At 41.8% G+C, this 19,443-nt stretch overlaps 1 protein-coding gene across 2 annotated transcripts in view; it reads left to right on the top strand.

Annotated features, from left to right (window-relative positions):
• Positions 1–19,443, top strand: part of MLXIP (MLX interacting protein) — a 45,565-nt gene that overhangs the window by 7,773 nt on the left and 18,349 nt on the right. For both annotated transcript variants that reach the window (XM_031592551.2, XM_031592550.2), the window contains exons 2-6: positions 15,831–15,937; positions 16,275–16,360; positions 17,135–17,224; positions 17,507–17,548; positions 18,789–18,960. In XM_031592551.2, coding sequence (XP_031448411.1) covers positions 15,831–15,937; positions 16,275–16,360; positions 17,135–17,224; positions 17,507–17,548; positions 18,789–18,960 — 497 coding nt within the window. The remainder of the gene's footprint in view (positions 1–15,830; positions 15,938–16,274; positions 16,361–17,134; positions 17,225–17,506; positions 17,549–18,788; positions 18,961–19,443) is intronic.

The following is a 19,443-nucleotide window of genomic DNA, read 5'->3' as shown; positions in this document are numbered from 1 at the left end:
TATAAAGCAAAAGGTGACAGAACAGACAGGGAGCGCCTGCAGATCACCACCTGGATTTCATAGAGCAGGGTGTTCGAATCTGGTGTTGTTTAATTAGTGATATGTTAGTGTGTTTAGGCCAGACCTCCGCTGACCTACAGATAACCCTTTAACATGATGTGTTTTGTGACATAGCATGATGCTATTAGAAAAAGGATTCAGCTGTTTAAGTAGCTAAGCTTTCTACTTAACGAGTAGAAAGCTTTTTCTGAAATGTGTAAAAAGATTTTAATGCCTTGTCAAATTTTAATGGCTTGTTAAAGTTTTGTCAGACAGCTTTTTCATCATCAGAACGTTATTTACAGCACTGATGCGCAGTTACAGGCTTTCTCATCTCTGTATTTCTAGTTCAGCTGCATGGAAGCAGTGACTGTAGTCTTTTATTTTAATGTGTTTTATTACCTGTATTTGGGAATGCCTTGCTATGTACAGGGAGAAATGTTGGCTTTTTTAAAATGTCATGGGAGATTTTTAGATTTCCAGAGGATATCTTTATTGTTCATTTATACCACACCAGAGCAAGCAGAGGATGTCTTTACAGATAAATTACGTATGTTTTGTTTGTGCTTCTCTCTTTAGTTGCAGATAAACAGTATTTCCCTGTGCTTTCCCTCAGTGATGTGGAAACTAAAGCACAGAATTTTGGGGTAATGGTTCAGAGCTGAAACAGAAGAAGGAAGGAAGCTTGAGAGACCTACCCACTTGGTTTCAAAGGGAGCTATCCTTGTACAAGTACAGGAATCTGATGCTTGTTATGATATTGTTTCTGCATGAGCACAAAAAGATACCTTCCCATCTCACCTGGAAAATAAAAGGGTGGTCTTGTCTTTGCTGGTGTTCAGTGGAGTCTGCTTGTTCTGGGAGTGGCTTGTGAGTAAAAATGAGTTGCAGAGCTGAGCCTTATGGGTGACCAAGGGGTAAGGAGAAGATCCAAGTGGCCCTGTTATTGTGTAATAGGTTGGCCCTTTTGAGAAAGAGGATTGCCATTATTAGTGTTGGAAGTGAAACAGCAGCTGTGTTGTTTATGTTTCAGTCTTGCAAATCTAGGGGGAAGGTGGCAGCTTGCAAGTCTCAGCATTGTGTTTGTGAGGTCTTCTGCTGTGCTTACTTCCTGTGGTATCCTAAAGGAGTCATGCTTTGGAGGTGATCTGTGTTGAGAGCTCACATGAACTGTCATTGAACAGCTGTGGTTAACACAGGCGCTTGGTCCTGAGGCTGTGTAACCTGGCAGGGTGAGTGGGAGAGCCATGCTGGGCTACTCTTCAATCCTGCAGAGTTTGCAGTGCATCTTGTACTTAGATCAGATCTGCAGGACCATGCATAAACAGGGTAAGGGCTTTTCTTTTCACTGATTCTTCCAACACTGAAGTCTGTTAGTCCTTATATACCAGCAGGGTTTTTTTTCTTCCCGTCTAGCAATATTTCTGTGTAACAAGATTCAAGCAAACACTACAGGGACCTGGAGGATGCTCTTGGTGCCAGAATCTGTCACTTTCATTGTTTTCAGAACTTTCCAGCATGGGATGTTTACTCAAAGTCCTGGCCTCCTTATCCCTCTGCCACTTTGTTTACTCTCTCTTCCCTCAAGGTCTCACAGTAATGGGTGCTCTGCTGTGGCAGTTCAAGGACACAGCAGCTGAAGTGCACGGCTGTGAGACCCACAGCAAGGCTGCAGAGAATGCAGCCGCTCCTCAGTGTGGCAGCCATAAGTTTCCCATGTGAGCCAGCTGTCAAGAACACCGCTCTTGTCTGCATTGCCCTGTTCCTGCCAGGGGCTTTATCACCTTGGCAAAGTTCTCATCCCATAAAATGCTAGTGCAGGATGAGATCAGCAAACTAGGACTGGTGGTACAGCGTAAAGTACATCTGTGGGATGTACTTTTGTGTCCCTGCAGCAGCTGGAATGAAGTGACATTGGGGTTTCACAATAGACCTAAAAATAACTTGGGCCCACTGCATTTGGTTACCATCTAGTAACTGTACGTTCATGTGAATGTGCTTGCAGCCTGCACAGGCTACTCAGCGGAACGTGTTCTAGCTGCATCTTGAACACTGATTTTTGGCTGCTGATAATTTTTTCATTATTTACCGTCACAAATGAAATAATTTCCAAAGGGGCAGGGACTAATGGAATATGAATTGTGGAAGAGCTGCTCAGTTCCTTGTGATCCTTCTTTGAAGCCCTTGACTGCTCTTTATTATTTTCTCATTATGCAGACCTTTGCTTTTGGTGCTCTGGTATGACACTTGATGTAGCCTGTATTAGTTATTGAGAGCACTGACTTTGTAGCATGTTGGAGACAGGAAATACGTGAGCTTTGGCCCTGTCAGTTGTTACAGAAGTGCCAAATGGGGAGAGGCCAGTGGAAGGTTCTGTTTTTCTGATGTACCAAACAATGGCCACAGCTGTTATCTGCTCCACGTTTTCCAGAGCAAAGAATTATATAATTAATTTTCTAGGATGTTTGGTTTCTGCTGGTTATGAGGAGTATCTGAATGTGAGCAGGCTTATCCATGGGAAGTCGAAGTCTGCTGATGGTAGTGATGGTGGGAGCTGTCTGTACCAGAAGAGTTTGTTGTATTTGTGCAAAAGGCAACACAACAAGCTCCAAGTTCAGCTAAGCTGATCTGGGGGTTCAGGAATGGGCTGTGAAATGTGTTGGTATGTTAGCAGTACATAAGGACCTGAATGTTACATACCACTCTGTCCATATTAACTCATTGCATAGAGTGTTCAACAAAGGTATAAATGTTTCCTTGTATACTTTTAAACTCCTGCATATTAATGTCTGCACGGATACTACAGCTTAGTCCAGCTTTCTGTTTGCTTGGTAAACATCTGTCCCTGCTGGGATGGAGGGTTGGAACAGAAAATTACGTGGTGGCGTGGCGAATGTGGGAAGGCAGTGAGAGGGAATGGTCTGCTTTCTTTTGCTCTTCTACAACACAGCTTTTGAGAAAGAAAATTGAGGGTTGTAGTGGGGGAACAGATCAGCGGCCTGGGAACATGCACAAAAATGACTTTTTTGGGTTTGAGGATATGGCATTTTTAGGAAGGAAGAAGTAAATAAAAGGATTTTGGTATTATTGTGAAATTCTTTTATCTGCTACAGAGCCAGAGAAATACTTTGTGTGTTGTCAATATTTGTTACAGCCTTAGTACAAATGAACCTAGTGATGGGATGGGAGAAAAAATTTGACCAAAGACAAAAATATCCCTAAGGAGGAAACTACTTATTTTAGGTGCTTAGCAATCATGTTTGACACCTAAAAATCTGTGAAAATAGAAAGCAGACATTGCAGGCTTTCAGCTATTTCACAGCAATCTATCAAACACTGGGATGTCTGAATCTGTTGCAGCAGTAACTGCGGTGCTTCTTGTCTATTAAGAATGCTGTTATCCCTCTGTTTTCCAGCCAAAGAGCTGCCAAATCAATACTCATTCAACTCACCCAGGTATGAATACAAAAGAGTCTATAGACGTAGTGAAAGGAGAAGTAGCATAGTTCTTCCGATGTGCTTTTAGAGAGTAGATAAATATCATTTCCCTTTACAGCTGAGAAGTGTTTACAAAAGAGCAACTTCTCAGAAATGTGCACAGAGTCAAGGTATGCAGAACACTCAGTTAACCCACTGCATGAATTGGAGTTGATTTAAGCTCTTGGTTTCCTGACCTAGCTGGTAATTCACAGTGCCACGTTCTATTTTGATTTGTCTTAGGGCTGCCTGAGATGTGCAAGGCCAGCAGAGATGTGGCAGTAGGGCTTTGCTGCCTTTACCAGTTTCCCTCAGCAGGAAATAGGTGGAGGGTGGGAGCATTTTGGGGACTGGAGGGAGCGTCACGCAGACGTGCTTGTCCTGTTCTCACTGTTCCCAAAGCACTTACTTGTGGCTGCTGCTGGAGTGCTGGGACCTTTGGCCTGACCCATATGGCTGTTCATACAGCTCTTACGGTAAGGCAGGAGAGGTCTGTTGCCAAGTACTGCAGTCAGCTAGACGCTGTTTTCGTATCAGCAGTGAAAAAATTCCAGGCAGCACTTTCACTGTTTGCTAACCTTTTATCTTTGTTAATAAGAGGCTTGTCTTTTGCCTTACAGAAGCTGTAGCCTTCGAGCACACTCATTTTGTTGTAGCTTTTTTTTACAGAAACATTGTGGGGTTTTTTTCAGGGCAGCACAGGACAGTACGTGTCAGTGGCACTTGGCCTCTGGAAACTTCAGATAAGTTCAGTATGTGTTGCTGTGTGGCTGCTCTTGGTGATATCAGCCTACTGCACGGCTGCCTTCCCTGAGAGGCTGCCTGAAGGTTTTGGTTATTCCTCTGCTTTATGAAAGCACAGCCAGTATGTGTGTGACTTGAATGCCTCTGTGATCTGAGTCATTCCTTCTGTAAAGGAGGGGAAGGAGTAATCAAACTGCATCGGAACAAGAGGCATTCCTGTGTTCTGTTCTGTCTTGCAGTGTGAAATAGTTAACCCTTCTAAGGAACCACGTGATTAGATTTCACTTGCTTTATCAAATCTGCAAATATTATCACAGAGCACAGCTCAACTCATAGGCTCTATGAGTAGATGTGCGCAAATCTGCAGTAGAAGCTAATTAATTACTGTTTCTAATAAAGTTTTGCTCAGTGAAAGCTCTATTTAGGAACCCAGCATGCATCCCATCTGTTTTCAGTATCCAGTCATACAAGTAGAACACTCGGATCTCCTGTAAAAATCTTTGCAGAGCTTAAGGAGCCTAAATTTTTATTAGCAGTTTTTAGGTTTGGGATCTGACCTCTGCATGTGGTGGTTGTAGCCTGTGTGGGTACGGTGAGCTTTTGGAAATGGAGACACAGCTCCTAGGAAGGTTAGAGAGACTGCTTTCCCTACAGCAATAAATATGTGACAGGTTATTTAATTTGAGCACTCCAAGGAACTCTACAAAGTGAAGGTTGAGGCTGTTATATTGTGATTTTTTGCACGTGGAAAAAACATGATTTGAAGAAGAGTCATGGAGGAGGGTCATTTGGTGAGGGAGGATTTTTGTAGTAGAGGTTGTTTGTAGTGATGCTCAGGAAAGTGCTGATATCGTAATTGTTTTCTCGGGAAGGCACTGCTTGCTTTGGGACATAAACCATGTGGGACTCTCTGAAAATGTGTCCTTGAAAGGGGATCATTTGTCCAGCTGTGTCTTAACCAGTGTGGGGGTGAATGATGGGCAGATGTCTGGACTGTTGTGCTGAGGAATATTTGGTCATGGTGGTTCCTGTGAGCAAAGTGATGACTTTATAAGAAATGCCACTTGGAGGGCTGCCTGCGTGTACTCTGGAGAGGCAGGAAGTACAAAAAAGCTTTAAACTGCTGCTTTCAAACTTCCTGTTCCTGATTAGTATATACCACTAAGGAGAGAGAAACTTGAATGGCTGGAAGAGCTCTGTTGTCTGGGATCCTGTGCAATCCCACTGACCAGGAATGAGTGTTGGGAGGTCAGGGGCAGAGGGAATCCTGCTTGTCTGGTGCTGCTGGCAGTTGTTCCTGTGTGATTTGTGTTTGTGCACACTGACTTGGTTTGCTGTGCCCCCAGGACACTATTCGCCCCAAATACAATGCACTCAGCAACAGTTCTCATCTTTCCTCACTTTTCCAAAAGCTTGGAAACATAATTGTATCATAATCACTATGACCTGCCTATACATCTTAGTGTCTGACTTATTTCTTGAATGATGCCAGCATTCAGTTTTCAGTGCCTCTGAATTTGTCCTTCTGCTTCCCTTAAAGGAGGCACTGGAGGTGGGGGAGGATTTTGAGTTTGCTTTTTGAGCAGTCACAGTGCTCCATTTTCTCAGTGCTCCTTCCACTCAGTGCACTGAGCATCCTGAAAACTTGTTGGCATTCCCATGCTTCTCAGCCTTCCAGTTTTCAGCAGTTTATTGCTGAACAAATTGCATTCATTTCTATTTATTTATTTTTTTGACAAGCTTTGAAAGTGTTTCACGTTCTCTTGGCCAGATCTGATCTCAACATCCCTGTGTGGGAACCAGAGCTCCAGGACTCTCCCTCAGCCTGTCCAATCCTAAATTGGCAACGAGAGCCGTGTGGGAAAAGTGACACGGATTCTGTGTCATCAGCATTAGCACGCTTCTGCCTCGTGTCCCACTTATTTCAGCCCCGGCTCACTTACACAGCCTGTCAGGGAGCTGGGGAAGTTTCCACAGCCTGCTGTCTGCTGGCCTGGAGATGAAGGCCTGTTATCTGTCCAGCCCTCCACCCCCCCCCCCCCCCGAGCCTGTGGGCTCTGTGTTGGCTCCCAGGGGTGTCCCAGGGTCCTGCAGTGGGGCCAAGAGGAGCTGAGGCTTCGCAGGTCCCAGCACTGAGTGCCTCTGGTGTTGGCGGAGTTAGTGAGAAAGCATTGGTTTGCACTTAGCTTCAACAGAAGTATTTTTTTGTGAAGTCTGTTCTGCCTTTTTTTTTTTTTTCAACCCCCAAGCTCCTTTTTTCCTCATTTCGGTCTGTTTTATGTTAACTCTGGAAGGAGTTTTCTCCCTACATTATCTTTCTGTGGGATTTTTTTCATCTTTCAGTAGCCTTAATAGAAACACAACTGTGCCTTTCGTCTGCTTCTATCCTTTGTGTAGTTTCTGCTCTAGCTTTTATGTGAGCTTTCAATAAGCTGCATGTGCTCAACTCTGTAATAACTGAATTTGGTAACAAGTCTGGTGTTCCTCGTGCTGCAGGGAGGTGCTTGCAGACAGATGGTATGAAAGCTTTGTTTTGCAAGGGGAGAGATGGGGAGCGTCGCTTCTCTTTAAAACACTTAAGTCATTTTCAGAACAAGATCCCTGAAGACTTGCAGTGTATTTTTAGGCTGGCTATGTTGTGCGGGGAATGTTACATTATCCTCTGTGGCAGAAGTTCTGGTTTCGAGTTTCTCTGCCTGGTAAACACTTCTTAGTTCCTGTAGGTATGAGAGCTGTGCTGATCCCCTGTGCTGATAGGGTTTGTTTGGGTTTTTCAGGGGCTCTGCGTGTGAAAAGTCTCTGAACGACAATTTAGATGCTTAAAACAAGGTCCTAGACTATCACACCTTGATCAGTCTATTAATCCAGGCTAAGACCTGAATCACAAAAGGATCCTGACACATTCATTTCTAGCTCTGTACAAGGGGGTTCTTGCCAGCAGCTGTCCTTATAATTGGGAAGGAAGGTGCTCTGAGCTGCACTGGTTTCTGATCACTGTTCTTGACAAGAGCTCTTTGTAGTGTCAAGCAAGTATATTGGTCTTGTGTGAAGCCCTTTGTTGATATGCTTATCAGTGCAACATGCTGCTGAGCATCATAGCAGGTGCTGACAGCAGGGAAAGCTCCTCTGCCTCCCAGCAGAGATTTTTGTAAGGAAAGTTCATAGCAGAACAACCTTGTTAGATAGGTACAGGGTGCTTCCTTTGCCTCACCAAACTTGTAAGTCATCCTTGAGCAGCAGAGAGGATGAAGAGAAGGAAAAGATGGGAGGAAAAGGATGCGTGAGTGTTGTGATTGTTTTCTGACAGGGAAGTGTGCATCAAAGAGGAAGCTGAAAAGAAAACTGCTGGAGAGGAAAGTGCAGTGAAGAATCTGACTTCTATCACCGTCCTCACTGCTGCACATCAGGGTGTCACTGGTGGGCCATTGCATGTTAGAGTCATGAGGTGCATTAAGGCTGATGGTGTCTTTTCCTCCTTTCGGGCAAAGAATAAATGTTCCCTAAATTGAAGTTCTCAAGCTGATTGCACTAAAACAGTTTTGACAAGTTGGTGGATGATGCTGGGTGCTCATTTTCTGGTCATCCTGGCCCCAGGCACAGTACTGACTGTGTGCAATCCTTGTATCAGTGACAAAGGCAAAAGAAAAGAGGCTGTATTTGAAGCTGTGCAACTCTAGTTGGTTGCCTTTAATTCTTGCCCTGCAGCTTGCAGGCAGTGAACAGCTGCTGGCATTCTGTGAGCAGGCTTCATGCTTACTGCTTTGAATACAGAGATAACGTGCTCATTTTGTTACAAGGATGAGTCATTTAAAACATGAAGCATTAAGCTGCACCACAAAAAAAAAAAAAAAAAAAAACAAACCCAAACCAAAAAAACACCACCAAACATTAAAAGAAATTGACTTTCCACCCTCTTACCCAGCAATTATTGTAGGCTGCTCTGGTAGCACCTTCTGTTCTTAACACTGCCCACTAATTCCAGCTGTGTAACCACACTTTTTCTTGTTTAACTGCTTGATCTGAACTTTCTCATATTTAAGCCTATGATTTTTGGATGAGAAATTGTTAAAAGAAGTTCAGTCTGTTCCATTAATAAATAAAATGTATTGTGCATATTGAAGTAAAGAAAAAAGGGTTCCAATCATTTTTGAAAAATGCTACTACCTCAAGGTTTGTGGCAGGGCCTTGCATTCTTTGGTGAGGGTGTTGCCCATGCGCTACTTGAATGCTTTGACCTGTGAAACTACTCTTAAACTTGGTCAGACTGGAGTCTTCCATGTATCCAGTAGCTGCTGAGGTGGCAGCTCATCGCCTGTGGGGGACAGAGAAGGGCATCCGTGGCTTTGGAAGCAAAAACACCTCAGCTGGCCAGAGCAGAGAAGTGGCAAATGAAATGTTAATAGGTCTGTTTCTCAGTTTTCCAATGCAGAATGAGAATGAAAGCACTGTGGAGAAACTTGTGAGTGGCATTGTTGTTAACCCTAAATAATAACCTATAAATCCAAGTATGGGCACTGAGAAGTAAACAGCATTAGGGGCCAGCAGTGTGCTTGATGCTTGAGATGTGCTGCATGCCATCGATTCTGTGCACAGGCAGAGAGACTTAGGATATGGAAAAAATTGCATGTGAGCCTATAATTAAACCTTTTAATCACAAGAAATATATATACATACATGCAGTATAAATTCAGATGCTTCTTGCCTTTTTTAGTGTTTGAATATGCTACCATAAGTATCATTTTATCGAGTTATCATTAAATTCCACATAGTAAGCATGCATTGATGTTCAGTTCCAATAGAGATTTGAAATCCACTGCCTTAAAAAACAGAATACTTAGAAATTGTGGTACTTTTCAATTTGTGTGCTCTTCACATCTACATCTTCTTTGCCAGGAGAATAAATGACAATTGTCATTTCATACCAAAATAGGAACTTTGGGTGGCAGTGTTTATTTAAACAAAAATCAGAACAATTTCCTGTGGAGGACTTTATTTTTTTTTTAAAGTAAGTCTATATTGCTGCAAAAGTTTTGTGGCTCTTAGTTGTAAGATTTTTTATTGTTCAGTGTGTTTGCAATGCTTTCTTCTGAGAGAAGGATATTCTTAACTACAGTTATGTGAGCAGCGCAGGTGTTGCTGGCAGACACCAGAAATAGTTCAGAAAAACCACGTTATTTTAATGTTTATTTGGAAAGCCAGAAAAACCTTTTGCCACAAAGATACAAACTGAACCTATTTTGTCTGAGATCTCCAGCCAAGTGAGAGAACAATCAGGACTGCTTGCTTTTCCAGTCTTCAGTGACCAAACACAAGCTGAGAAACCCTCTTTACAAGAGACTATCTGATAGTTCTTTCAATAAAGTCTTGATATTTGTTAAAGTACATGATGTCCTGAAAAGCTTTGGTATTTGTGAACTATGTGGTCTTTGTAGGTGGGTGACCTTAAAGTATAGCAAGGATCACAGAGAGGTTTGCTCCAGAGTTGTCAGTGATGGATGGTGACAACAGGGTCAGTTTCTTGGTATTTTGACCAAAATATCATTGCTGTTATTTATGAAGTTTTTTCTCCTTTTTGCTGTTCCAGTTCTGTAGTGAAGTGAGATCATATTGGGTGAACATCTGAGAAGTGGGAACATTTTTAGAAATATCCTTTGATTTCTTTTTAATTTTTTTTTAAACTGGAAAACAGAAACTATCCAAATATTTTGAGTCCCTAAATAGACACTGGCTGAAGGACGCCGCAGCCTCCAGGTCTCTGGGAGATTTGTGCTGGCCTTTATTCCCCTTCAGCCCATGCTGTCTCAGCATTTCTCCAGTGGCCCTTCCCAACTGCCCACAAGCCTTCCTGTAGCAGCTCTTGCTCGTGTTATGTTTGGCTAAAACTGCAGTGCAAGCCCCTTTTGCTCAACTGACCTAATGGTGTGTAAAAGGCTGTCAGCGTAGATTCGTAATGTGTGCAAAACATGGGACTCTGTGCTGCTGCTGCTGAGGAGGACACAGAGCAGCACCAGGCAGTGCTTGAGACTCGGCAGTGCTGAGCTGTGCTTTTCACTGCCAGTGGGTATCTGTTCCTTGTCGGAGCCCTGACCCCATGAGCCTTTGTTTAGGCAAATTAGATTTCCAACTCAAAATGTTATGTTTTTAAGATGAATAAATGAAGGCTTGTAATGTGTCTGGTCAGCCAAGAGTGTTTGCTCCTGTGGTGTGACTGATCTCTTACTTTCCTGTTCCTTTTCAGGAGGTGCATCCCTGGGTGCAAGAGGTCTAAATAATGCATCCATGGCAGGTGTTGCAATTCCAGCTAATCACTTTTTTTTTTAATGCTTCCGTCATAAAAATGATATATTTAGACAGAACGTATTTGTGCCTTTTAGTCCCTTTGACCGAAATATTATTTTTAAATGGAGAAGAATTAACTATGGGAGTATTTGGTTGATTTAGAATGTTTTATGCAACTTCAGCATGAAGCTCCTGTTTGTGAAGTGTGGGCAGTATGAAATCCCTCCTCAGCCTGGAATCTGCTGCTGTACAAGGATTCCAGGTAGGGAAGATGAACTTGATAAGCTCAAGAAAATGAGAGACTGTAATGCTTACTTGGCTGGGATTAGTGTCCTGAGGCTGCAACTGGGATTAACTTTGTGGATATGAACTTGAGGATGTGAAAGTGTGGCCTCCCTGCAAGTGCTGCAGACTTGCTCAGTGTAGGAAAGTTTGCATTTCACTTGCCTGCTTCTCTGGTCCAGCACACAATGCATATAATCTGATTCTCTGAATGAACCTTTGTTTGGGAAAATATTGTTAGTTTTGGCCCTTGAGGAGCTGAGCTTACAGGTCCAGCTCCCCAGCAAAACCGATTGGAGATTAAAAAAGAAACTAAAACCAATTCCTGGAGAAAATGCTGGGGAGAAGCCAAAGAGTTCCTTTTCTATGTTGCTGAACAGCTTAATCTATTCAGCTACTGTAATATCGAGTCAGATTTTTTTTTTTTATTGATTAAATTAAGAGTCTCTTGCTATTAAAAGAAAAATTAGTCTACCTCAAAAGATTGAATGGCCATGTATGGGAGGGAATTGGAAAACAAATGCAGAGTTTTAGGATAGGAATTATCAAGGCAAAAAGGATTTTCGAGCACAAAGTCAGTGGGAATCTATTAATAAACAAGAACAAAGTACACTTCTGTAGTTTGCTCCTATAACTGAATGTATGAGATTCAGGTATGAAAAAAATGTTTGCTTTCAACTATATTACATAAGATACATATCGTCTGTATGAGAAGCTATTGCTGCAAGTCTGTGGTGGCTGCATGTCGAGGTACCTTTGCTGTGTTTGCTGAGAATATATATTTGGGCAGCAGGGTCAGGCCTGTGGAATCTGAGCCTGGCACTCAGAGGTTTATGTTTGAATTCCACTTAGGATAGATCTAGGCCAGGTGCTGCTGTGTGAGTGCAGAACTAAAAAATAACTTCTGTGCTAGAGTCAACTCTAGCAACAGCTTTTCCTTGTCCCTAAATACTAAAATAAGTGAAAGAGGGTGGGAATGAAGCTTTCACATGCAGAACTTAGTGGTCTGTCAAAAATCTGTCCCACTTCTAACTCTTATTCACACACTCTGTAGCTATGAGCATTCAGTCTTACTGCTTGTCTCCTTGTTTTTAAGCAAGAGATCACACAGTGCTTTTCTTCTCTCACAGGGTATTTTTCAGACCTTTTGTGCAGTATTTAGTTTATTACAATTGCAAAATAGCTTGCTGGTTGGAGCTCCTTGGTCAGCAGCATTTGTGTGTCATGGTGTGCAGTGTGAACTTAGTTTTTCTCTGAATGGAGAAAGAGGATTTTTTAAACTGGTGTTGGAGGCAAAGTTTTCCTTAGTGACTTCTATGGGGAGCAAAAAAGTTGGAAACATGTGACGTGCTACAGTTCTGGTGGTTTCAGAGGTAGATCAAAACCAGGGAACTGCAGGCTGAATTGGAAACAACTAAGAAGTTTCTGCTATGCTATCCTATGCAGCTTTGGTTTAATGCTTATGCAGTGCATCTATTAATTGGCTGGATAAGCTATCCAGAGCAGCCTCCAGCAGATCAGTTGTTCTCTGCCTTTTCTGTCCTCTTTGTAGAAACCTATGTTTCCTGAAATAATAATTTTCTAGTAAGTATTGGGGAAAAAACAACCACAACAATCCAATCTCCTCTGGTTTTGTACAAGGAAGTCACATATTCCTCCAGCATTGCTTGCATGAGCCGGCACATCCTGTGTGCTGCTGGCACACAGTCCTTTTCTGTCCAAATGTGGAGGGTGGTGGTGTCACATGGCTTGATGTTGTCCAAAGTCCATCTCAAAACTCTCTGGTTTCAGGGAGGAGAACAGGGGATTCTTCTGTTGTAAGTCGTTTTACGGTGTCAGAGCATGATCATGTTACTACTGATGTCACCAGGAGTTTTTCCACTGCCTTTAGAGGAGCTGGATTGAATGGTTTATCAGTGTTTTAATTACAAAGGGCTACTGCCTTAATTCTGAAGTCATCCTAACAGCTTTGAATGGCATCTCACGTGCCCCGTACCTGCTAAGGAAGAAGGTTACTCATTTCTATTGTCCCTGCTGGGTCAAAATTGTCACTAAAGTGTCCTGTAAGATCACTCATTAACTGATCTTTTAGATAGTATTTGTGAACTATACACTTAAAATTATGTTCATTGCTAATTATCAGCAGAAGACATCCCTTTAACATGTGGAAAACGTCTCCTACTGCTTGCCTGTGTATGCCAGAAATGCTTTATTCTGGATTTTATTAACTTAAACCAAAGCTGAGGTTCTTAAAGGTTGAGCTTTGACTAAAAATAGGTATTGCTAGGGCAAAAGTCTGGTTTGTAGAGCGTTAGAATGCACACCTTCTCCTAAGCTACTTTTTAATTTCTTGTAGAAAAAGTTAAAAATCAAATGTGTTTGTGTTTAAGGGGATCAAGTCATGCCCTCACAACGGACATCTGTTTCTTGCATCTTGCTGTGAATCTTGTGACATTTGAGGGTTTTCCATTGCTTTTAAAGCACAGCTGTTCTTCCTGGAATTTCAAAAATGTGTGGAGCTGTGTGTTCCTCTGACAGATCAGGTGTGTATGTGCCTGCTTGGATCTCAATTGCCTGAGGAAGGTCCTGAGCTGGGGCAAACTATCAGAAATCTTGGGCTCTGACCTTTCTCGGTGTGTCCAGAACTTGCAGGTGAGCTGCAGCACAGGAAGTGGCTGCCTCATTTCTCTGTGGTTTCTCTTCTGAGAGCTGTGGCTCCTCTGAAGCTCACAGGGGCTGCTGTCCTACAGTGCTTCCAGCTCCGGTGGCTGTGGCAGCTTTCGTAGTTGGCTTATGGTTGAAGATGTTTGGTTTTGGGAGATGGAGATCTCTACATGAGAGTTCTAAATTCCTGAAATGTATTGTGCATTATCCATCAAGCCGTTTTCACTCACTTGGAGTTTGGCAGTGGTAAAGATAGCGAAGTCTCATACTTCAACATTGTTTGTGCGGGCCATCACGTCCTGCGCAGTGCAGGCGGTGCAGCTGGCAGCAAGGCAGCAGCGAGAGCTGCGTTCCCTGCCTCCCCCAGCTCTTGCCTATGGCTGGATGTAGCTGTCACAGCCTGTGCCTTCTCAGGGATGCTTCCCTCCTTTGCAGCCAGCACTCCTGGGGAGCTGCAGCAGCACTTGTAGGAAGAACGAGGTTTGGGAAAGCTGTGCTCCCAGGTACGTTGGGAATGAGCAGCTGATCAGCAAGCCGTTCCGTATCCTTGTTGGAGCTGTGGTGTTCTGAGCAGCTGGGGAGCTGGCAGCAACAACAGATAGTGGTTATCTGGGTAGATGAATTTGTTTTCTTTGTTTCATTTTGCTTTGCTTCTTTAAAACCTGAAGGTGGGTTTCAGTTAGGCTGCTGCTTTCAGTCGCAGTGTTGTTCCAAGTAATTGAATTTGGGCTAGTATCTAAATATTGTTGTCAGCTTCATGCTGTTTTCTCTCGTTAAGGGTAGAGGCGTTTCACTTATGACCTCAAGCTGGGTTTGTACTTTGCTCCCATGGGAACTAAAAATAATAATTATTTTGAGAATAGGTTCTTAATCACTTCCTTCTTTTGATGCTCTACTTTTTGTTTAGTGTTTTGGAAGAATGTAATAGCGAACATTTTAAACTATTTGTGTTTGAATTCCAGTTTTAATTGGCTCCTTGAAGATGTAATGATCTCTTGTATATTCTTCACAGTTCCTTTCAGGGATTTTTATTTCTTTATTATTCTAAAGAAAAGCATTTGTTCTTGATTTGCTGAATGAACATTACTAGTTTTGTTGCTTTGGCAAACTGTCCAGATACACGCAGCAACTGAGATGAACATTGAGTTGACAGACTTAGTCAGAGGCGTGTGGGCATTTTGTCAGTGTTAGTGATGTGTCAGCATGTTAATGACTTCTTTCTGAACTGTAAATGTGCCCATGAGAAATGGGGAAGCCATGTCTTAACCTAGATTTGAAAGAAATGGTAAGCTAAGAGACTTGAAGTTTTGGGACAGAACTGGTTGTGTGCTGGGAAGGTGGTGAGGCAGCTTGTGGAGATGGGAGGAATATTCAACAAGAAGAGCAACAACAGACTTGCAAAAAGCTTGAAAACAGAATGAGATTATGTATGTGGGGTTCTAAAATGAATGGATGGATCCACTGTCTGCCCCAAACTCACAGATAACAGAAAATGAGAGGGGGAACCTGGGAGAGGGGCAGCACGTACTTTAATTTGTGTTTTGAATATACTACATTAGGAGTATTTCCTACTTCCTCTGATCTGTCAATAGCATGGATTAATGATTCATGAAGGTGTTGTAAGGGCTGGGAAGTTGATGTTTGTCATGTTTACATGTTGCTTCTTCCTTTTTCCTCTCCCCCAACCCTAAGGCTATTCATACATCAGCTATTTCTCTTTCTAGTCTTCCCCTTCTTTGGAGAAATGTTACTATTTCTAGGCTGGTGGTGAATCTGTGTGCCAGCTTGCTCAGCTGTGTTTATCAGCACTATAGAGATGGTGGGTGGTGGTTTCTCTTGGGCCGAAACTGGTATTTCATTCATTCTTTCCAGTATTACCATTCCAGAAAATCAAATGGAACTGCAGGAAAGAACTTGTGTTGACTTCATCCAGCTCCCTGGCAAAATCCAAGCCAGATAAAACTATAATACAGCCAAACCTGCAAGATTTTAATTTTAAGTACTCTCGTTGTCAGTTAATGGAAGTCATAGGCTGAAATTTGAGAAGGCTGAATACTAGCAAGAAGAAAAATGTGTAGGGGTGAAATGAGTTGCAATCCTGAAATGCTTGCAAAACCTGTTGTGACAGTTGTTAGCAGGCAGATAAGAATATGAAGAAGTCTTGAAAACTGCTCTCTGGTGTGTAGATCAGTAAGCATTGGACAGCACATGGCAAAAGTTGTCATTAGCCAATCATGGTTGCTTGTATGTCTTCCTGTTGGCAATTTAAGGGGACATTTTGTCTTGATAGCAGCAGCAAGAGAAAAACTGAAATCAGAATGATTTTGCTTTCTGTTTTGTTTTAGTGGGAAGCTAGTGTCTCCAAAATGGAAAAACTTTAAAGGCTTGAAACTTCAGTGGAGAGATAAAATCCGTCTCAATAACGCCATCTGGAGGGCATGGTACATGCAGTGTAAGTATTAAACTGGGCTGTCAGTTGCTATAAAATATTTTCTGAGCTACACATGCAAGAAGCAAGAAAGATCTGAAATTACTGCTTAATGAAAAGCTCAGAAATCTGCTGGGGGCTGCGATGTGTGGATACCTGTTGTGGCTGCATCTTTAGATCAGCGCTCTTAGAGTTTTTCATGCAGGGGAAGCACTGCCTGAAATTTCTTCATTTCCTGTTGGCTGTCGGGGAGAGACCTGGCAATATATATATTTTTTTCCCCACACGTTTCTGTTGTGGTAACAGGGCTACCTGTAGAGCCCACACTTCTTGAGTGCTCGGATTTTCATTCCTGTTTCAGACCTTGAGAAGCGCAAGAATCCAGTGTGCCATTTTGTGACTCCCCTGGATGGTTCTGTTGATGTAGATGAACATCGTCGGCCAGAGGTATGTATCAGCTGAGGAAAAGACTAATGAGCTCTAGAGATTATACTGTTTTTTAGTCCACTAGATAGGAAAGCAGCTTAGTACTTCTGTGCTCCATAGTCTTTATTTATTTAGAAGGAACCATTAACGTGAAGAAAGTGTGTTGTTGAACCCATGTTTTCATAGTTTCGTCCTGTTGAGGTGATCAGGGAACAGCCAAAAGTCTCTGTTATGTCTGTGTTCTAGTTTGGTGAAGTGCAGTTTGAATGGTTAAGATTTTGACAGCCACTGCTCTCTTCAGGCTATTCAGTGATAGCTATTTTTGGATCTGAATTAATGTGATCCTACGAGAGTTTTCTGTATCTTCAATTGATGAAGTGTAATTTCAAGACATGAGAAAACTTGTTTTAATCAGGGTAACTTCACAAAAAAAGTGAATGTGTGTTTGTGTACTTCCATTGTCATGCTTCTGCACAAAATGGAAACAAACAGTTGCCCTTTGGCTCCTTGTAGAAGATTAGTGGGGCCATTGATGTGGCAGTAGATGTAGCTCTCTGTACTGTAAAACTTTCGTATAATTTACAAATGCTATACCCTTGTCTGGTTTCATCTTCCTCACAATAAACTGTCAGATATACTCTGGGACAACTGGGCTACTGATACATGAGCTCAAACAGAATTAACGGGATTTCTTTCATGTTTTTTCTTCCTGAATACTTGCTTGGAAACTTATTAAACATTCAACCATTATATGATTCTGCGTAATTCATGGTATGTTTGTATCTGTGTTCTCAGGCCATTGCAACAGAAGGAAAGTACTGGAAACGAAGGATTGAAATCGTCATCAGGGAATACCACAAGTGGAGAACATACTTCAAGAAAAGGGTCTGTTCATTTGCACTGTTAATGTAGCTTAGTTAACCAGTATGTTGTTGCTTTTTGAGTTTTGATATCCCTAACATGCAGTAATACTTAAAACAGAGATTATGCGAGTACTTTAAGGTAATACTAAGGTTTACTCTACTGAATAGTCCCACTAAATAAAAAAATGATTGTGCAGTGACTAATTGGGTACGACTGGATATTGTAAGTTTTGCAGTTGGGTCTTCTACTGGTATATATAGAATGTATTCTGACTTTAAGATCTGTTTTGTTCTCCATTTGCAGTTACAGAAACATAAAGATGAAGATCTGTCGAGTTTGGTCAGGGTAAGTGATTCCAGAGAAAAGTGGCTGCACTTATGTTTGTAGAAGCTGCAATAAGTAACAAAGCTGTAACATGCAGTAGCTTGCACAGATTAAAATCTAAAGACAAGCATCCTGCTGAAGTCTTAATTAAGGTTAGACAGCTTAATGCTTCTATACCATGAAAAGCAATGTAAGATTTCTAGTTTAAATTGGATAGAGGAGAGGTTGAATCTAAAGTGCTGTGACAGAACAAATGAGAAGCAGTTTTGGATGTGCAGAGGGATCAATCTCCTGGAGAACTGGCATGCTATTTCATCTTGTTACTGAGTCATAACTGGCACTATTTCCTTGCTTGTGTAACTGGATATGAGAGGATGTGTGCAGTACACATTGTTGATCTTCCTGCTGTCACAACACTGGCAAATAACATGCCAGGATCCTAAAAATGGCAAGATATTTAGAAGAACAACAGTGCTATAAATTAGCATGAAAACAAAAAATTTTATAAAGCCATCAAATCTGTTCTGGGCATATAAAATGATCAGAAGTATTATTCTGATTTTTTTTTTTTCCCTCTTTTTGGAGTTGAACATAAATCTGGATCTGTCCCAGCTTCACAAAACTGTCAGGTGTTTTGGCAGTGAGCTCCATTGTACCACCATGGTATTTTGGTGTGGTTAATGCTGCATGCTGACTCAGCCACAAGAAGCAGACTATACTTCTAGTCTGCAGCAAAAAAAAAAATAGTTGGCCTTAGTCTGTAATGAAGGAAGAGTAAGCAAAGTCATGTTATATTGTATTTTTCACAAGAAAAATGCCCACAAGTTTATACAGATACTTTACATGAAGCTAGATTAAGTAAATTTCAGATTCAGTTATGCTTCAAGATAGGAATTGTTGGCTTTGAGTTTTTGCTGTGTGTGTTATTTTAAATCTTTATCCAAGGTGTAGCTGCAAATACATACGTATGCTCAATGAAATTAGAAAATGTTGCTGCAGTTATTTGATCTGTTATGTATTACTAGTCTGCACCTGTTTTTTTGGGCAAAAATTTCTCCCATGCTGTTCTAGCACGCGGGCTAACTTCTTTAGAAGTGTTTTGTTTTTCAAATCTGTGAGCTGAAGTATAATTAGAAGTACCACTGATCTGTTTCAGTCCATTTGAATGGCCCTTAGAAATTTGAAAAGTGACAATCGTTCTTGTATTTCTGGAGCTGGATGCTTTAGCATTGTCTAGGCAGCTTTTCTTTTCCTTTCGCAGGATGATGATGTGGTTCTCTGGCAAAAAAGAAGATATAGTAGAGAAACCCCTGTCCCTATGGAGGAGGGCAGCCTCTTGGATGCGGACATGCTTATGTCTGAGTTCACCGACACCCTGTTCTCCACGCTGTCTTCACATCAGTTGGTTTCCTGGCCAAATCCCAGGGAGATAGGTATTTGTTGGCTGTTAGCTGTGTTGATTTTGCAGTGGGAACCTCTAGGAGAAATCTTGTTTGTTGCTTTTCTAGTCTTGCTTAAGAAATTGTATATTACTTTGATGACAGATTAAAATAAGTCAGAGAATGTAGCTATTGAATAGTTTGTAGGTTACTGAATCCCAGTTAATCATCCAAATTTCATTTCTTAGTGTTTTTTTTTCACTTTTCCTAGTGTTGTCCTCTAATGTTGCTCTGAATAAATCCCTAAAGAGTAGTATTTAATTTCTGTGATGAATAAGGCGTTGTTATTTAAAGCAGTTGTGTGTACTTTTAAGGGAATACTTTTTTTCTAGCTTCCAAATCCTTTCATATGTCCTTCAGAAAAAGTGAGAGTCACATCTCCTGTAAAAACAATCCCAAGAGCAGTGTGTTTCTGTTGACCGCTTGCTAACTGAAGGCTCTGAATCACTAATAAGACAGCAGATGTCCATGGTGCAT

The sequence above is a fragment of the Phasianus colchicus genome, chromosome 18 (genome assembly GCF_987193195.1).
Source record: "Phasianus colchicus chromosome 18, bPhaCol1.hap1.1, whole genome shotgun sequence".
Classification (NCBI taxonomy): Eukaryota; Metazoa; Chordata; class Aves; order Galliformes; family Phasianidae; genus Phasianus; species Phasianus colchicus.
The sequence above is the reverse complement of the archived record's forward strand: the minus strand, read 5'-3'. Positions and strand labels throughout refer to the sequence as shown.